The sequence below is a fragment of the Rhea americana genome, unplaced genomic scaffold, assembly GCF_003343005.1.
Source record: "Rhea americana isolate MKP2758 unplaced genomic scaffold, rheAme1 scaffold_179, whole genome shotgun sequence".
In the NCBI taxonomy this organism is placed as follows: Eukaryota; Metazoa; Chordata; class Aves; order Rheiformes; family Rheidae; genus Rhea; species Rhea americana.
This window is the reverse complement of record NW_028185916.1, coordinates 11,692-31,834: the sequence shown is the minus strand read 5'-3', so window position 1 is coordinate 31,834 and position 20,143 is coordinate 11,692. Positions and strand designations below refer to the sequence as shown.

General features: G+C 37.8%; 1 protein-coding gene across 1 annotated transcript in view; it reads left to right on the top strand.

Moving 5' to 3' along the window:
• Positions 1–17,406, top strand: part of SIRT1 (sirtuin 1) — a 23,039-nt gene extending 5,633 nt beyond the window's left edge. The window contains exons 6-11 of the mRNA XM_085301630.1: positions 200–352; positions 3,053–3,200; positions 7,850–7,929; positions 12,246–12,432; positions 13,822–14,382; positions 15,317–17,406. Coding sequence (XP_085157756.1) covers positions 200–352; positions 3,053–3,200; positions 7,850–7,929; positions 12,246–12,432; positions 13,822–14,382; positions 15,317–15,636 — 1,449 coding nt within the window. The 3' untranslated portion in view covers positions 15,637–17,406. The remainder of the gene's footprint in view (positions 1–199; positions 353–3,052; positions 3,201–7,849; positions 7,930–12,245; positions 12,433–13,821; positions 14,383–15,316) is intronic.
• Positions 17,407–20,143: the final 2,737 nt, after the last annotated feature.

Genomic DNA, 20,143 nt, shown 5'->3' with positions numbered 1-20,143 from the left:
AAAAAAAAAAAAAAAAAAAAAAAAAAAAAAAAAAAAAAAAACAGAAAAATATATATGGATAACTCAGACTGTTTTTGTTCTTAGTATATACTAGCACACGGAAGTAAGTGTGGTTTCACAAATACGTGGTATTGCAACAACACTCTATAGCCAAATATGTACAGTTCTGCTTATCTAAGATTGCAAAAATATATTTCAGGTTTCTGTGTCTTGTGGAATACCTGACTTTAGATCAAGAGATGGCATCTATGCACGCCTTGCTGTAGACTTTCCAGACCTTCCAGATCCTCAAGCAATGTTTGATATAGAATACTTCAGAAAGGATCCCAGGCCATTTTTTAAGTTTGCAAAGGTACGGTTTTCCAACTGTGCTCATCTTGGACAGTAAAGATAAATAACAGTAATAAGATGCATTAACAGAATAGTTTTATATCTGGCTATAAAAGACATCTTTGTCTTTTTTAATATAAATAAGATAGGAAATACGTTAATGTCTTGAATTTAGTGAGAGGGCTCTTTCAGTGGCATAATGACTTTCTCCTTGTATGGACACAACCAATCTAGTTTGTGTGTCTGATTTCAGGGAGGATAAATAGAAACTGTTGTTATGTAATTATTTGATCTAACCTCAGTATTCTCAGTTGGAGTTAATTCTCCTCTGAAAATGAAGAAATATGAGTGTGAGGAACTTTCTGCTAGCACATGAATAATGTCAAAAGCCACATTCAAATTTGCCATGCTGTGGCATACTGTTTAACGTCATACAATACCTTCACACTTTAACACTGTTTTTACAGGTAAGTGGAGGAAAACACTTTCGTATGCTAAGAATTTTCCTGTTTTAGGTTTTTATATTGCTCTCACAAGAATCAGTATGACTTAAAGCCTTTCTGTAGGGACTGTGTTCACCTCTTAAAAGAGAGAATGCAGCACCTTTTCTAAAGGTGTTAGCGAGATTGAATGGTTTAATTGAAAAAGGGAGAGTGTGTCTCAGAGATGGGAAGGAACTCACATATTAAGAAACAAAAAGTAATTGTATTTAATCTAGAATTTCCTCAGGACAACCTATAAAACAAAAATATTATGAGAATTACTGCAGTAAGGACTTGTGAAAAGCTATCATRACTAAAAGTGTTGTGCTCACTGTTCCCTCCCTCTGCTCTGAATTCATAATGCTGCTCTAATACTGATCCAAAGATAGGAAAAGAAAAATCAATATATTTTGCCTCCTGCCCAGATATTAACATATTTTGATGCTCTTTAGTGTGTTCAGTTTCCTGCAGTTTTTTTAACATCTAAAGAAAATACAACTACTAGAAGGCCTTGTATACTTGGGTTTTATCCTAATACCCAAGTTCAGTGTAGCTAATATTTTGTTATTAAAATAATTTCTCTCACTTCTTCCCTTTCCTGTTGTTCTGTTCAGCTAGAAAATTAATTTCTTAATCCATGAAATCTTACGTTGCTTTAATTTTTAGGAGTCAAACGAGTTTTCAAGTTTTTGGCAAGTCAGCATGTCTTATTTAAAACAAACAAACAACCCCCGCATAATGTCAGCTCTGAAAGCTATTTATTCTGTCTGAACAATGGCTAATTTACTGAGCTAGCTCACTCGGACTCAAAGCTAGATTCCCCTCTTTAATACATACCTTTTAAATGGCATTTATTAAAAACCCAATGTGCTTAGGTTTTGCTCTTTTTTAATGTATTTGCCAATACCCATCATGTTTGCCTCAAGTTTTCTCCTTCATATATTGTCCCAAAGAGACCCACAGTTTGTTTATGCMTGGACATGCATTTCTTCTCTATCCATTCTACTTTTCTCTATATTAATGCTGTAAACTCATCTTAATTCTTGCTTTACTGGTTCCTCTGTATGGCTGTTGGCTTCCACTTTTTCCAATKTCTATCATCTCTTTTATCTTTCTACATTTATCTTCTCTCTTCTCAGTTTTCCACTTATTTTGCAAGGTAATTGGTGGCAGGGCATGTCATACTTCTTTATGAACTAAGATACATGAACTTCTAGGACCACATAAATATCTCCCAGTAATTGTATCATAGCCCTGTCATAATCTGAGTGATACAACCAAGATATAACCAAGAGTAATTACTGCTGCAGTTTAAATCTCTAGACCTATTATAGCTTCAGAATTATGAGTAACTTGAAATATGTAGAGGAAAAACAATTTCAAAAAGTCTTACTTTGTTAAAGATTAAGCTATACAGTAGCTGAAGGCACAGCCTTCATTGCACAGCAACAGGGGGTACCACTTGCAGTGGTCAACTCTGGACAGAGGTTCCTACTGTGAAGCTTTCAGCTGGGTGCCCACATTTATTTTTTCCTTTTGGCTGGCTCCTTGCTCCCTGATGAGCAGACATTAAGTCATTCTATAAAAGTACCTACATTTTCTTTCTATATATTCCTTAGAAATCCCTTCCTCCTCTCCTATGTGATCTGATGGAAAGGCTGAGCATCTATCAGGCACAGCAGAATTGCTTTGCTAAGCCATGTGTTTTTAACTTGATGACTGTAGTAACTGAGTACATAAACAAGGTTGGTCTGAGTGCCATCTGCCTTACCCTTTATATCCAGTATATAATTCTGCTTTCTGAGCTTTCATTTTCTTGGAATGGATGCTAATATTGCTGATCCTGAATAAAAGACTGAATCCAAATTCCTCATAAAATTTTTGGCTGACTGCAGTTAAAGCATAGGTGTTTTTAATGGGAAATACTAAGATTGTTTGACACTTGGAAAAAAAACCCTCCTATTTCATAACTCTTAAAAACAAACAAGACCTGAGCCTTGCTTATTTGCTGCATAAAGAAGTACATATTTCTGTTTGGAGCAGTTAATCCTGAAAGGGTGAGAGGCTCAGCTGTTGAAAGAAGAGTTATGTCTGAGAGAATGGCAAAATGAGAAGGGAAGGACTACAGCAACTATGCACACAGTCACTATATATACTATTCAGCTTTATGTGTATTGCTGCCGTCACAACAAACATTCTGTGCTCGTTTTCACTTTCTAATGTACTTCTGAATTCTGTAGGAAATATATCCAGGACAATTCCAACCATCTCTCTGCCACAAGTTCATAGCTTTGATGGACAAAGATGGAAAACTACTTCGCAATTATACACAAAACATAGACACACTGGAACAAGTTGCAGGAATCCAAAGGATAATTCAGTGTCATGGTTAGTAATTTTAAAGTTTCACTTTTYTTAATTTTATGTGTAGAAATGATGTTTAATGGTCCATGTGACATGCCTTTTATCTCTCCAAATAGAATATTCTGCATCTCTTAGAAATAAATATTCTACCTTTAAAATATTGACTGTTTAGTATACAAAATAAAATCATGAGAACTAGGAAAACAAGAGAAGAGAAAATTACAGAAATTAAGGTTAAGAAACATTTTCTTCAGATATATTCCATAAGACCCAATTTCTTGTTTGTAACTGGTGCTCCTTTATATTGCATTATTTCATGAAATGCATAAGACTTTTAACTTTCCATTATAGTTTCAGCAAAGTTYAGAGTTCCTTTCAAAATGTTTCTTGGTATGTTCAATCTTGCTTTTTCCTCACATTCAACAGAAGAATGAATGGCGACTTGTGTGCTCAAGTCAGTGGGAACACTAGGATTTACATAAGTATGGACTAGACCAAGATGTGCATATTCATGTACCTGAATTCTGCTTACAGAACTGTGCTTTATAGCTTTAAAATGCAAACTCTCGTTTTTTAAAATAGTTCAAATATTTAGAGCAGAAATGTTGCAAGGGTAAATAAGTCTTTCAGAAATTATGCTTGGTAAATGGTGGTYTTTGTGCATCAGTGAAGATCCACACTTGCTTTACACAAGCTCAGACCACACTAATTTTTTTAATTTCTTTATATTCTTGTATGAGATCATAAAGAGTGTGGAAGTTAAAAATCTTTTCCTAGTTCCCTCTTGCTGTCTGTCAATGAAATGATTTTAGCTGTTACCCATTTCTTGATTTAAAATATATTAGAATATATTCCACAGAAATCTTAATATACAGTGACACTTCTGTTGTTTCTTGTCTCATACATAAAATATTGTGGATTAATCTCCAGTTGAATTGAACATTATCTTGTAGCACCTTCAGTATTATACAGAGTTCTGTGATTATATCAAAATTCAGTGAAATCTCTTCTTCAAACAGTTGCTTGATACGCTTTTCATTTCCAGAAACTGGGATCTCTCAACTACATGTCTGAGGCTCTATTTTTAAGGAATAGACATAGAAAGGAGTTCATAAAGTGGACATCTGGATCATTTAGTAGACTTGTCAAACAAATTCCTTAAAGCAGTGTTGGTATGTTTATAAGACCTGACACAATGCTGGTGTCAACATTGATAGTGGAATGGAAGGTGTTCTCTAGCTTAACAGCAATAAACCCTGCTCTTAAATTAGGAATATAGAGCTGTTACAGTAAGTTCATCCTCCTAGCAGGGCAGAGAGAGTGTTTCAAACGGTTGTAACACTGACCCTTAAAGGTAAGGAGTAACTGGTTCTGTCTGCAACAGACTTGCTACTGAAGTTGCTACCATTCATAGTAATCCTGCTCTTTGAAAAAGGGCCATATTCAGCACGAGGTACTTGCTGGTACTACTTTAGATCACTAGTTGGTATTTTTAAAAGCAGCCTTGTCTTTTTACAAAACTCTAAGAAACATCTTCTCCTTAGCACTTTAAAGAAGTTCCTGTGTAATCACTCAGAAGAATTTGAGTGATGAAGAAATTTTCATCTACATCTTTCTACTCAGCGAGAGTCTGTCAATCCCAGCAGGAATTGGCAAGTCACGTAGAGTCTACATAGTATAGTAATGGCACTTATGTATGTACTGCATGTCCAGATCATTAAGCACCTTCCTTACAGACCAGTTGCTTGCAAGCCACATTGCCGTGACTCAGTACTGGTGTCAGCCTTAGTACTGGAACCGAAGATGATCTCTAGGTCAGCAGCAGTAACCCTGGCTCTCAAGTTGGCAACCATGAACAAGCTTGCACAAGATCTGAGAAAGTCAATCTGCTGTTCAGGGAGATGTTTGTCTCTACAGTGGCTTTCCTGGGTGTATTTGACACTAAGGTATAATCAGTAGTYGCTGATAGACTGTTTCTGTAGAATTCCCTACTGCCTGCTGTTGGATCAAGTGATAGCCTGTTCTTCTCAGAGTCTGTCTCTGGCAGTTCAGGCATGCCAGACTGATRCTGGCGCACCAAGCTGGCTACTTATTCAACAACCGCGAGTGSCTATTAAAGAGTCTGTCTAATACCACCTTTTCTAGGCACCAAGCTCACTTGCTTCCATATTACAGAGCTTAACTCAGTGCTGGATTTCTTGCTTAATTTTCTTTCCTTATTCAGAGCAAGGATGATGTTCTGTAGTGGTGACCAAAGAGCGCACAATAGAATCCAGCCTGTCAAGTAATCCAAATCCCATGCTGATGTTCGTATGTAGTTACTGTATCATGTGTTTTCACTTGGCCATCTTCCCCTATCAGGTATTTGCCATGAACTTTTTACATGGCTGTGTTCTTGCATGTCACTGCCACATTCAAGCTTCCTGTTATTCAAGCTTCCTATTCAGTTGCACAACTACAGTGGCTAGATTTCAGACCAGCTCTAGTGTATCAGTTGATCTTAAATTTAAAAGATTCTCTTTAAAATCCTCATGGAGTTTGAAATTTTGAGGCTTTTGGAAATTAGCAAAGGTTGTTTAGAGCATATCAAGCTTTATCTGACCTACAGCTACTGTCTAACAAATGCTAGTTGACTAATGCTAGTGGCTAAAGAGAAAGCGAAGCACTGGTGTGTAAGAGTTCATACTTATACATGTGTTCCAACTCTGATCTGTATTTTTTTTGTCTAACTGACAGTACAAAGTTAATCAAGAGTGTGGCAAATGACACAGAACCTTGTAGCATTTTGGGGAGTTCATATATGAACCTTTGAACCCACCTCACACTCCAAAACTGCAGTAAAGTTGCTAGTATGAAAATTGCCATATCCTGGATGCGTTCTTTGTATTTAAAATGGCTTTTGCATTCAGCCACCATGTCTGCAATTAGATCGTACTCCTTGTCACTGCTGTAGCCGAGTGATCGGGAGCAGCGGCCTGCTGGTTACACGTGAGCTGTGCATGGGTACTTTTTTCTCGAGTTCTTTTGATGGTGGAAAAACAATTCATAGGCACATTAAATAACTGCAAGTAGGTTGCAATAGCTGCCTCAGATGGAGTCAGGTCTGACTAGCCTAACAGAAATGTTTCTCATGTGCTGCACAGAGAAGTAAATCTCTWTTTATATCAAATATATTACTATAAATAAGTTACCATGAGCAAATAATTATCATCGTGCTTCAGTCTTTAGAAGCCCTCCAGTTCTGAGAATCATGCTGCTGAGCAAGCACGTCTGAAGCTGTACGGTTTCTGGTGTCAGCAGTGATTAGCAGACRTGAACTACCAATCATCCAGAAGTGATCTGCTCCAAGTTTTTCTGTGGCTTTCACTGCATCTTTGTCTTACCTAGACACAATATCTGCATAGCATGTTTTGATGTTTTACTTAGTCCCAGAATCTTCATTTAACGGTGTAAGTGTTGGTTGGACACTGTGTGTAGGCAGTATTGAGCAGAAAAGGTCTGTGGTTTTGGCAGCTTAATACTCCAGTTAAAGTTCTGATACCAGATTTTTTTTTTTTTAAATCTGTTCCTAGCTTCTGCAAAGGCTTGATGCTTTCAAAATCTTAATGGTTACTTTTCTAAAAGCCTCCTTTTRAAGAGAGACTCCTGCATCCCCTTGTACGTTACTCAATCCCGGGGAACAAGCATGGATTCTTATTGCCCTCGTATCACTGAAGAGAGTTCCAGACTTCTACTGTATGACCTGCATGTTCGTGTGCAGGATCAAGGATTTTTTAAGGTTTGCTTGTGGCTAGGAGAAAAATCCGTTTGTCACTTCATTCTTAAGCATTCTGCCAACCCGAGTTATTCCTTCCACAGACACGAGGCTGTGCAGGCTGCGCTCTCACACAGACGTGTGCASTGGAAGGCCAGTTCTAGGTTACCACGATGACTTTACGCTGTTTATTTTCATGTGGGTGTTAGCAGCTGGTAAGCTTTCCCCTTCGACTGATAGGGAGGGATGTCTATGCCCCAGCAGAACAAAAGCATCACCTTCAGCTGCTTCACAAACAGACCGGTTGGAGCTCTGAGGTATCTGGATGGAACAACTGATTTAACACAGGTCTTGCCARATGGTAAACCTGTCAGCTAAGCTGGATACCAAGTTCACAGCAGTACTCAGGTTGACCAGTATAACTGTTAACTTCTCAATTTTGGYGAAAGGAACAGTACTGCTATTCAGTATTCAGCTGCATATACTGAAGTCTTAACTAATGCATTTCATTCATTGAAGTTATTTTGCCCTTTGATAACTACAGTTTCTTAAGATTTGTGTGGGTTTGTGTCCTGTTTGCAGAATTGTCAGTGCTGCTGTTAATTATGCAAAGAGGAGAGGGGACAGTTCTGTTTTCCTCTCCTTGTATATGCTTTCACTAGCTGGGGGCACAAGAGGACACAGAATATAATTTGTGTCATTATGCACATGGTATATCCTGCCTCTAAAACAAGATTTCTGCTAACATCCAGAAGAATTATGTTTAGTACTACAAATATCTTCCTTTAATTTTACTTTCTGAATTTTATTATTTTAGCCCTGCAGTGTAACACTTTTTGCATTATAACACCTTTGCCAAAGAGAGCAAACCTGAACTACTGAAAATCTTCTTCTCTGTTTTGCATGTTTTTCCCCTCAGGTTCCTTTGCAACAGCTTCCTGCCTGATCTGTAAATACAAAGTTGATTGTGAAGTTGTTCGAGGAGATATTTTTAATCAGGTAAAAATTTACTTTAATTCACTGCAGCTTTCTAATAGGAACTGTTAAATCCTATATTGCTTAAAAAATCTGTATTTATTTTTAAAAGATTATATGCTTTTGTATATTTCCTAAAAGTGCCTATCCACATTTTAGCATTTCCTCTACTACTTAAAAGTATACTCAAATACTATACTGCAAAAAACTAGCTAATAGGAATAAAATGAAACAAAATCCATCTCTGAGAAAAGCAGAGGTTAAGATGGTAAGTAGAAAGTTGATTTATACCTAACTTATATTAGGCTGAAATCATACTGAGAAAGCATTCGCAAGCCGTTTAGAACATCCGTTGCTCTTTAGCCTTTTTCTACATTAAAATTTTGTTTAAATAGTAGCTAATGCATGGGAGAATTGCTAACTGTAGAGCAGCTCCTGTAAAGAGGATGATCAAACAATACGTGAACTGCGTCTCCTAGGACTTCTGAATTATTCTGTATTCTGGACTCCCTACTTGTGTGTGAAATGCTCAAGCGCCAAAGCTACTGTTTTTACTCCAGTTTTGCTCTGATAGAGTAAAATAACTTTTGGTTTGGGTGGACCCTCTTTGTTCTTTCCTTTCTTCGGAAAAGGCAGTGATGATGACTGATCAAGAAGATCAGCTTGTTTATACAAGTAGAGAGGGACTGCTTTAAATGAGAAATATGTTGAGATCTAAATCTTTCAAGTATTAAATTTGAAATAGAACTTGATGAAAGCCTTTTGGAAGAAGTCTTTGAGTAAAAGCTTTAAGAAATGTCAATCTCACGGATGCTTTGTAACACTGAAGTATTGAGTGTCTGGGTAATCTGTGTCACTTTATTATTATTTTAAAATACTACTTACAGATGTTTGCTGCTCCTTCAAAATGATTTTTTTTTTTCCTTTCTCTCTTCCCCTCCCCCCCCCCAAAAGCATTTTGTTGTTTTCTGTTTTGATTGTTAGTGGTCAGATCTCCTTTCCCTCACACTTTAATCATTGTACTTTYATACTTTAGAGCCACTCTGCAAACTTCTGCCATTGTGCAAGGAAATGGGAGACTTTTTCTTAATGATTTAGGTATTTAAACCATATTTTTCTCCCCATTCAAATCCAGTCAGTAATTCTGAGTTGGTTTCACGAACTACTGAGGAAAAGCAGTGACAAGTGAGTGTTTGCTCAGGCTTTCTAAGACCTTGAGAAGTCTCAGGCTCGGCAGTGCAGAAGAGCAGCCCTGTCARGTGAGGCCAAAGCTTTGTGCTGGTGGCCAGTAGCGGAAGCCTGGGGAGGAGAAAGGGACCGGGAAAACCRTGTGGTGATATTTCTGAAGAATGAGAACAGAGAGGGGTCTTATTCCCAAGAAGGAGACTTTCTGAAGAAGCTTTTTACACTCAGTCTCTCAGCTGTAATCTTATAGGACACAAGGTGCATCTCTCTAGAACAGGCCCGAGCCGTAATACTGAATTTTTGATTTTCACGCTGCAATATAAATGTAGTTATTGCTGAATATATTTTTGTGCAGGAAGAGAGTTATTTAAATAAAGCACATTCTTCTTCCTTTATGCCTCTGAACAAATTGTTGTAATTACAGTTATTAYCTTTTTATTCTATGGTCTCTCATTTTCAAAATGTATTACTCAGGTTTTTTGTTTTCTGTTACCACTCTAGGATACAGAATTGGGTTCCTTTAAGGAAACTACTTCTGCACTTACTAAACAAGCGCCTGTACGTTTCAACAGTTTTGTTCTCTAACAGGGACCATCCTCCACAAAAATGGTTTGGAGACCTAAGGTCCAAAAGATTGTTCACTCTGTYCTCTGCTCCCTTCCACTGCTTGGAAGTTGAGTTGCATGTGGCTCTGAGTCCTCAGTTTTCCTTCAAAATACCTTTCTTTGCTCTGGTCCGACCCTGATGGTCTTAATTTTCAGTCTAAGAGCTTCATGAGAAAGTAACTCACATCTTACTGTCAGGAATGTCCTTTCAACATATTACAGACTGAGAACTGTTTAAGATCATCTGTATAGAAAATGGGCAATTTCTTCCTGCTGCTCTTYATTCTTCTGCCACTTCCAAGATAAAGTGTGTGGTTCTTTCTCTAGTTTGCTGTAGACAAACATCTTTCTGGATCAGAAGAAGCAGCAGTTATAAATCACGCAGAACAAACTTCTGAGGAAAACTTTCTCTTCGGTTACTTTTGGAAAATATCTCTTTTTACTTTGCTTCTGACTATTTCAGGAAACTTCAAGAAATAATGAAAGGTGGTGGATCTCAGATTTATGAAAAAAGGGCCTAAGCAATGGACAATATGCCCCACTTTTTGGATATTCTTAAACCCTAAATCTTGACTTATCTTGTCTCTGATATAACAGTAGCATCCACAGTCTATGAGAAATTCCACTTTTCTTTCATTAAATAAATCAGCAGAGACGATGGGGTTTTGGGGGTGTGCTACTTCTGGAGGGAAAGAGGACCCTAGGCAACTGGGTGGCCAATTACTAGCCTTAACTTCTTGGTATCAATTTCAGCTCTTGGAATAGATCTTCCCCCTTACTGACGACCTTTCTGAGGATTAGCAGAGATGCTGGTGAGTGAAAGATATGTAGTGTTAAAAACATGTATTTATGGGCCCTTTACAGTGACTCAAATGATTTGACTGGATAGGGGCATCTGTTGTTCTACAGAAATCCATTAAATCACAAGTCATTAGACTTCCTGTGAGAGATGCTGGAAGCAGAGCTACTGCTAAGTGGTCTCTTTAATTTATATCAAAAGTTAGAGGTCTTCATTTCATCTTCCTCCTAATACAGAGCAAATTACTATCCCTCCTCAAGTCTCCAGCCATAAGGGGAAAGGCATCACTGACATAAATAGAAGAGACRAAGTATGGTAGAAAGCTTCAGAAAAGCTTCTTCACTTTGTGTGTTATCCCTTTCTAATCTGTAGTGTTAAAGAGCCAAGGAAAAATCTCGAGGTCATTCCGCTCCTTTTGGGAATTCTTTAGCTGATTTCYGTTTAATAGGGGGGGTTACTAGATGCTCTGTAGCTTGGGTACGTCAGGAAGGCTTTCTCCATGTCTCTTTCTAGTTCTTGTACCATATTGCTGCTTGCGCATCCCTCATACAAGGATCTCTTCAAAGAAGGATTAGATTCTCTGTTTAAGGACTTTAATTTTGGGAGAGGTGCATGAGCACTGAATGCTTTCTCTTTTGATGCTTTCTCATATGGAAATTATTGTCTTTTGTCCTACTGCAGACATCCATAAATCTGTTCTCCAATTTAAAATAAAAGTTCTGTATTTTTTCCGTATACTGTGTACAAGAGGGTGGTATTATGCATTTAAATGTCTGTTTCCATCTATTTTCCTATTACATTAGACAGTATACTTATCTTTACACATTTACATGTAATTCACTTTTGATGACTGCGATAGGACTGCAGCTGTGTTTAATGAGAGCTCTGTAGATTTATTCTGGGGTATTGCCCTTGGAGACTGCACCTGAGAAGACTTGAACCATTTTAAAAGAATTGCTCAGTAATAATTTAAGTCTTGTCTGTGTTTACTCGCGTTATTCACCTTCTTGCTTTTCTTCTCCCTGAATAAATCTTAAGACAAGGAAGAGTTGAAAGATATCGCRAAGACTTAAAAACCTTCTGGCTTCAGGAGGAAAGGGAGTCTTGCTTCCTCACAGATATAATGTTCATCTGCTTTTATATTGAACAAGGATTCTGCTCTGTTTTTGGAGGATGGAGAAAGTTTAAAATGGAGACCAGAGAAAAGTTCTGTCCTATGTTCTTGTTCTGTGCACTCTTCGCTAGCTAGCTGCTACAGTGGCACATTGCTTTATGTATGTAACTTACACATAACCTTTTGGGGGAAAACAAGAAAGCAGGTAGGTAAAACTCTATAACACGCTGTTTGATTAGGAAGGATTTTATATCAAACCCTATAATGGCAACTGAAGGTGAAATCTAGTTTTTTTTTGTTCTGACTGAACAAAGACTAAATATGTTCCTATCAGAAGGCCATTACACATTGGACTTCAGGTTGGTTGGTTGTCAGATAAAGACTGTGCTATAGATTTGTATGGTTTCTCCTTTTTGATTTAAAAGGGCACCCTCTTTACCCTTGCTTTAATTTTATTTCTGTGCACATTTGCTGTGGGGCAGAATAAGATAAGCCCTTGCCTGTGCATCCACAGACTAAAATGAGGAAATAGCACTGAAACTTCCGTGTCCTTTGCCAAAATAAGTCATTGTGAGTTGCTAAAATCTGAGGTTTTCAGCTGGCAGCCACAGCAGTAATGTGAACTGTTGTAATGCAGGTTGTTCCTAGATGTCCGAGATGTCCACCTGATGAGCCGCTTGCTATCATGAAGCCAGACATCGTGTTCTTTGGAGAGAACTTACCTGAGCAGTTCCACCGCGCCATGAAGTATGACAAAAATGAAGTTGATCTCCTTATTGTTATTGGGTCCTCACTGAAAGTAAGACCAGTAGCATTGATTCCAAGTAAGTGACTATCTCTGATAATTTTACCTTCTAAAAAAATCGATCAAAATTTAAAATTTGCAGTTAAGATTTCTAAGAAATGCTTTTCTCTTGGTTCAGAAAAGAAACTAGATTAGTCATCTGWCTTTTTAAGATGAAATCTGATTGTCTCTGTAAAGCTGACATGCAAAATGGACAAAGTAGAAAATTCAGAGTGCTTTTTCTAGACCCCTGGCAGAGTATAGATCTCAATGAAACTAAAATCTAAAACATCACCTTTTTGAAACTTGAATGACTGTCTTAAGATTCAGTTAACTTCTGTCTATGTTGCAACACATTTTCAGAGTTACTTGAAACATTCAGAAAGTCTTATGTAGGACTTCAGAAGTCCAGATCTAGGTTTTTTAAGCTATGTTTAAGTATCTCAGGACTCTGAGCCATAGTTTATTTTAAAGTTGGAATTTAATGTTAAATAATGAGCAATGGGCACTGTATAGCACCCGACCATCTTGTATCCTTAGCTTTTAAAAATGTTAAGGAAAAATACTTATACTAACATACATTACATTAAAAAAAAAAAAAAAAGGCAGCTCTTCAGAAAATACCATCACAGGTGATTTATTTGCCTCCTGAATGCAAGACTCACTGGTACCACGGAAATCCTGCCCAAATCTCAGCCTGAGAAAGCAAGCGCTTAACGCTATCAACTGGGAACAGAATCGTATCTGTGCTGTTTGTAGTAACATGCTCTGGGCGCTGCAAGAGGCAGAGCCTTCTGTTCAGGCTGATGGAAAACGTGTGAGGACTGGGAAGTTAGGATGCAGCACGCAAACCACTGCTCTGTCTCTGCCTTAGAACTGGATTTCATTAGTTGGGCATCCCAGGTCACCAAACAGGTGGGTTTTGGAACCCTACGTGTCAGACGTGGGTAGAGCAAACCTATACAGCAGAGACTGAACCTGCAAGTATTTCAAGCTAATAAAGGGGATGTAATTTACCAGCAATATAATCTTCCTGTGGATTTAAGTACATGAAGTGAATGCACTCTTCATGCAATTCCTCTAAAGGATTATAGTACTGATTTTTAATTATCTTTTCAATGCTTGATAAAACTTACTGATAGCAGGCAATACTTCTGTGCATAGATTTCTCAGTGATAGAGAAKAGGAACACTTTTCACTGGAAAAAAATGGGGATGGGGGAAATCCAGGAAAATACAGTAGGCATAGCACCCACGGTTGTGRTTTTGGTAAATCTGAGATTTGCTTAGTTTATTCCTTAGTTTATTTATATTAGTTTATATTTTGGTTTTGTTGCAAGTGAATATATAAAGACAACTCTGAGAAACTAAGCCTTCTAAATAATTTGCTCATAAAAGTAAAACTCTTTTAAATTTTTTTATGTATGCAGGTTCCATCCCCCATGAAGTGCCTCAGATCTTAATAAATAGGGAACCTTTGCCACATCTACACTTTGACGTGGAGCTTCTTGGAGACTGTGATGTTATTATTAATGAATTATGTCAAAGGCTAGGTAGCGAATATACAAAACTTTGCTACAACTCAGTAAAACTTTCTGAAATAACAGAAAAGCCTCCACGAACACAAAAGGAGCTTGACATGCACTCGTCTGAGTTACCACCTACCCCTTTAAACATTTCAGAAGACTCTAGTTCACCAGAAAGAATGACTCCACCAGATACTTCCATGGTGCCCTCAGAACAACCAGCTGAATGCAAGGTAGAGAACTGTGATTCTCCCTCAGAAACTAAGGGGATCTGCACAGAGGAAAAGCTTCAGGACACACACACATCCTCGGAGAGCCCTGAAAATACTAGTGAATTAATGAACTCTGAACCAATGAAGGAAAATGGATCCAACAGTGGAGAAAATAATAGAGAAAAAAATGAAATATTGAGGAAGTGCTGGGTAAACAGATCTGCAAAAGAACAGATAAGCAAAAGGCTGGATGGTAAGTGTTATTTCAGTGTTTTGTATATTTTGATTTGGATGTGTATTCTGGACAAACTTTAAATCAATTGATAAGTTGTCCCTGGCATCAGTGTTCGTGGTTTTTTTTTTCTTTTTTTCTTTTAATCATTACTTCTGTTCAGGCAAGTGTCAACTGAAACAGTATACTTCACCACTATATAAGTTTTTTATTTGTTTTGGAGAAGCTAATAAGATTTTCTTGTAACTTGCGATAGTCTTTATAATGAATGATTGCATACTTCCCAGAAAAATAAAAGTTTAGGAGGTTGAAGTATCAAAAAAGTGGTGTTCTAACATTTTCAAAGGGATTTTCAGAAAAATGAGTGTGGTCCTCAAGTTTTAAGAAGCTGCTCACACTAGATTATAATTCTGCAAGACAGCCATCTCGTGGAACCAAGTGATAAAGGCCTGATACCCATTATAAAGCAAATCCTACAACTGAACCAAGCACTTTTTGAAGGAAATCCTGGACTTGGCAAGGAAACCCACAGCTGTGCAGTCTGCTGACTGATGTGTAGGAGTGAGGAGGGATACCYGAGTATTAAACTGCAACTTTCTAAAGTAAAGCTCCAATACCCCATGCAGTGGGTTCCAGTTCTGTTACAAATAATGGAAATCTAGCTGTGAATACAGTGCGTACCAATGAAAAAAGTAGTTAAATATCGAAGTTGAAATGCTTTCTTCTATGCAAAGGGAGGAGGGAGAGAGGGAATCCTTAGCTTTCCAGTGAAGCACTTGGTATGTACTGTTGCTAACAATACACTGCAAGAAATGGGTTTCTAATATTGGATTTGTCAGTTAAGTATCATTTTGAAAATGCATGTATGTAGATATTTTCTAACTAGAACTCTGCAACATTTTGTATGACAATAATTCACTTCAGCTTTTCATTCACTCTTAAAATTATGTTTCAGGCACTCAGTATCTGTTTTTACCACCCAATCGCTATATTTTCCATGGTGCTGAGGTGTACTCAGATTCTGAAGATGATATCATATCTTCTAGCTCTTGTGGTAGTAGTAGTGAAAGCGGCTCATGTCGTAGCCAGAGCTTAGATGTGGAAGAGGAGAGTGAGATAGAGGAGTTCTATAATGGCATAGAGGATGAGGATGCTCCGGAAAGAGAAGAGGAGCCTGGATTTGGGGAAGACGGAGTTGAGCAAGACGCAGCGGATGAATCAGCTTATATAAATGAAGCCACGGGGACTGATCACCCAASAAGCAACAATTTGTAAAGTAATCACTGACAGGTTACAGGAACTTTCCACCAGCATTAGGAGCTTTGGCATGTCAGAATGAATGTTTACGTCTGAATTTAGAGCAACAGAACCATAAGGATGTAGTGTTTATAAACAACTAAAACAGATTTTCATGCTTAGTTTTTTACCTTTTTCAATAAAATTCTATTACTGCACACTCAACACTAACTCATCTTTTTCTTTTTTTATAAGGTACTAAGAATATCTAAGCAATTGTCACTATGTTCACTTTTAAGTTTATCTGTCTGATCAGGCATCCATGTATATAATACATATTTTTGCTTAATGAATTTCAGCTTATATTATTTTAAAAAGTTTTTTGAAAAAGCCATTGGAATGTTAAACTAATATAAAGGGAACAGCTAATTTAGACCAAAGAATGGTATTTKTACACCTCTTGCTTTGTAACAGTTTGGTTTATTTAAAACCTTATGCTTCTGCTAAACTTTTCATTCTTGCATAGTCTGTCATTAAACACTGGCATTTTCTAAGACTGACTGTGGCAGCTAATTTTTGCTTTAGCAGTTACTTTGTATGTTTGAGACATACTTAAATGTGAGTAGATAGTTAAAAATGGAAACAAGACAGTGAGCACTTGAAAATGCCTGTTTTTGAGACTGATCAAAAAGTGCTGTGAAAAACACATCATGCTTAAGTTACTGAGTTTAATACTTCCTGTGGACATGAAGCAATGTTGATATTGGCTCCTCAGCTATTATAATACTGGCATTTTAAACAAAATGGATCCCCTACAGTAGAAGTTTCTTATGCTGTATAAAGGAATAATGCAGCTTGCATAAAAATAGCTTTTGATAAAACTGTCAAGGTTCTAACATGCAAGCTCGACCAAGTTGAGAATAGTATTGCTAGCAAAGTATGAGAGGGAGCAAAAAAACCCCCCTCTTTTATGTATTTATTGATGATAAACAGGTGAACTAGCTTAAATATCAAAAACCTCTGCTTATACTGGTAAGTGGATAAAGTGCAGATTAATAACCTGACTTGGAGAACACAGTTTTGAGGACATGTCTCAAGCTGGGAAAATTATTTTCCACCTGCTAGTTCCACCTTGCATATTAAAAGCAAAGCAGCTACTGAAAATTACTACATTGTATCTTTGAGTGCTAGGCTGCCTTAAAACTGGATGTTGCAATTTTTCAAGGGCAGATTATTTCCAAGCCTTTAGAATCTATTTTATAAAATTGCACAGCGCAGTAGTAAGTGAAACCGCATTTTTCTATAAACCACTTTTTCAACATTGGCCCAAATGAACTCTACAGCTGTAGATTATTCATAGACTTTGCTTTAATATTTATTATATTTTGGAAGATGTATAGTAGCTGTTCTTTGAACATTAAGATACAACATTTAATAAATATTTAAGAACAGCCTTCTCCATTCATCTAAAAATGCTGGCATGTTGTCTCTTTGTCCAAATTTAATACAGCTCTTATTTGGCTACACTAAAGAATGCAATATGTTTAGTTTTCACTTGCATGTCACAATGTATTAGTTTGTGCTATAGGAGATATTTTAAATTGAAATACTTTGTTTTAAATTATTTTTACAGTGAGGATTGTTTTCTGCTCTTTTATATTGTATATAGTGTCTTTTATGTAATCTACTGGCATATGTTTTGTAGAAGACTTTAAAATGACTGGCTATCTTCCTGCAACTTTTGAAATACAAAACCAGTGTTTTATACTTGTACGCTCTGTTCTAAAGTCTATTAAAATTGTCATTTGATCTCTGGTTTCTGTCAATTTGTATTTTAAACCTTAACTTAACAAAAGAGGCCCTAAGAAGTCAAGATGTATCTTAGCTAATATGAAGTAAAGCATTTTACTTTAGGTATCACTTTTTAAAAAAAAAAAAAAAAAAAAAAAAATCTGCTCCTCTTACTGGCCCCTTGAGGAAAAAGTCCAAGTGAAGCTATCTATCTGCACTGTCTTCAGGAAAATGATTTTTTTTAATCACAATGTAATTGTCTTTCAGAAAATTACTTGCTTCCTTCCAAGCCCAGTTAGGCTTGGAAGCATTTAAGTGACCAGTAATGTTCCTTTCTGCCAGCATTCCTGTCCCTCCACGCTCTCCCCAGCCCTGAGCTGCCTCGATGTTCAGCCCTCGCTGCTCCCACCCCAGGCCAAGAGCTGCATCCAGGAGAGCCCTGCACCGAGACCTGCCTGCACTGTGCCCTCCCAGCCTTCCGCTCTGCAGAGTGGAGACACCTTCTTGAAATAGTGTACTTTAACTGCAGCTTGAGCACCTAATTTTATCAAAAGGTAAATGATGGGGATGAGGGAATGTTTGCTATCACAGCTCTTTGTTACCTGTAAGTATTCAGCATCTTAGATGAATTTTTTCTGGAAGCTTGGAAGAGCACATTCAGTTCTAGTTGTCATTTAGTCACCTTCTTTTAGGGTTTCAGTTCTACAGAATTTGTATTAATTCCTTTTGAAAGTATCTTAACACTTTCAGTATTTATATTAAATGGGCATACTGAAAAAGAAAGTAAAAGCATGTGTTTGATGATACATTGTCATATCCTCCCTCCACCTTTTTAATACTACCTTGTTTTGATGTATTAGGTACATGTTGAGCTTGCAGAAGTATTTTGAGTATATAAAATAAGTCAATATTTAAAGCCATGAAATAAGTTTTCCTTAATGGCTGTATGTTCTCTAAGAGTCTATCTTGATTCCAATATGTTTTTAATTAGTGATTCTGATTATGAACAATACATAATATGTTTATTAAATGTATGGTATTAACGTGTCAAATGACCTCAAATTAAGAGGGGCCCTAAGTGCACAGAATTCAAATGAAATCAGAAGCAAAGAAAATTTTGGAAAAAGGAAGAATACATGGTTCAATACTCTGTGCTTAAATACAGCATCAGAATAGTAAAGTAACTGCAGTGATGTGCATAATATACCTATCTCTAGAGTGATCAGAGAATAAGATTCAGTATCAAAATGCAGAATTTCATCAATACTGGTGAAATTACCATCACAGATGGTAACAGAAACAACTGGCCATATCGACATAACAGAAGGTTTGAAACTAGCTATGACAAATCAAGAAAAGCCCTGGAGTCATAGCAGTACCCTTAACATGCTGGGTCGTTGCTCAGTAGTTTTAAAAAGACACAGGAGCTGCGAGGACTTGCTAGGAAAAGAACACGCAAGACGCCCAACGTTCCCGCAGCCCTGCAAGTCTCCGACGACCCTGTGTGAAAGCTGCAAGCTTTCCAACCCGGGACAGAAACAAGGTGCAGAGAAGCGTACAGGGAGGCATGAGATACAGCAAAAGATTAAACAGAATCTGAGACTCCATAGGAAAGGATCAACTTGGGGATGATAAGATACGATGCACTGTATAACCATCTTAAAAAAAAAAAAAGGCACGAAGAGAGTCACTATTTACTACTGCAGCAGGAAGCCCAAGGTGCACATGTTCAGTGGAACAGTATGAAGAAAAGCAGAGTGAGCTAAAGACACTGTCAATGCACACTGAAATCGTGGCACCTGTTGCCCCTGGACGCTGCGAGCTCTCAGCACACGGATTCACAGAGGACAGGTCTGGTGATGGTCCTCTAGCAGTCAAAGGGAATACCGAGGAGGATTCCCACCTGCTCTTTTCCCGCATACTCACCTACAAGTGCCTAGACCATGCCACCAGTGGCAACAGTTTGTATCTTGATGTGACCCATGAAACATCTCAAGTGAAATACAAACAAACAGTTGTCCCGCAGAGTTGTGCTACATCTCTTTACATTGGATGTTTTAAACGAGACTAAGCAAACATTTGCAAGGTGTACGTTCATCCTGCCTCGAAGGTGGTGAAAGTGGACGACCATAAGCCTTGTGAGGACTAAGCTCCTTAAAAAATGCAAATCTGAGCCCATCATGGCCATGAGACTGCTGGGTTTACTCGCAGGGAACAAGACCCCCCCTCCCACCCCGTCCTGGTGCTGCAGCTCCCCATCCTCAGGTCCCTACACTCCCAGCCCAGCACCAGCATTACTTGTGAAGGAGCTGCTGACAACCAGCTACATACAAAATACAGATTAGATTAGTAGTAGTTCTACTAAGTGAATGAAATTTTGAAAACAAAAAACCACAGCATACATGTTTGAGGGGTTTTTTTTTTTTTTTTGACGCTGTATTATTACTACTCTCAACATTTTCAAATTGCAAAGCAGTGCTTCTAAGCAGAAACTTCTGCTGAAGAAAACCATCTTTTCAACAGTACACAGAGGGCCTGGGATGAATCCCCAACAGCCTCCAGTAACTCAACTGCTTACAGCAACAAACCTGTCCTGCTGCAGCTGAACCCCTCTCAGCCAATGCTATAAAATACTGTGATTAGCATTACTTACTGCTTGCAGAGGAGACTCAGGAACCAGCTGGAGAAGACAGGTTGCATCCCCACACCTAGTGTGCACTCATATGTCTGCCCACTCATCCCTCTGTCCATCCCC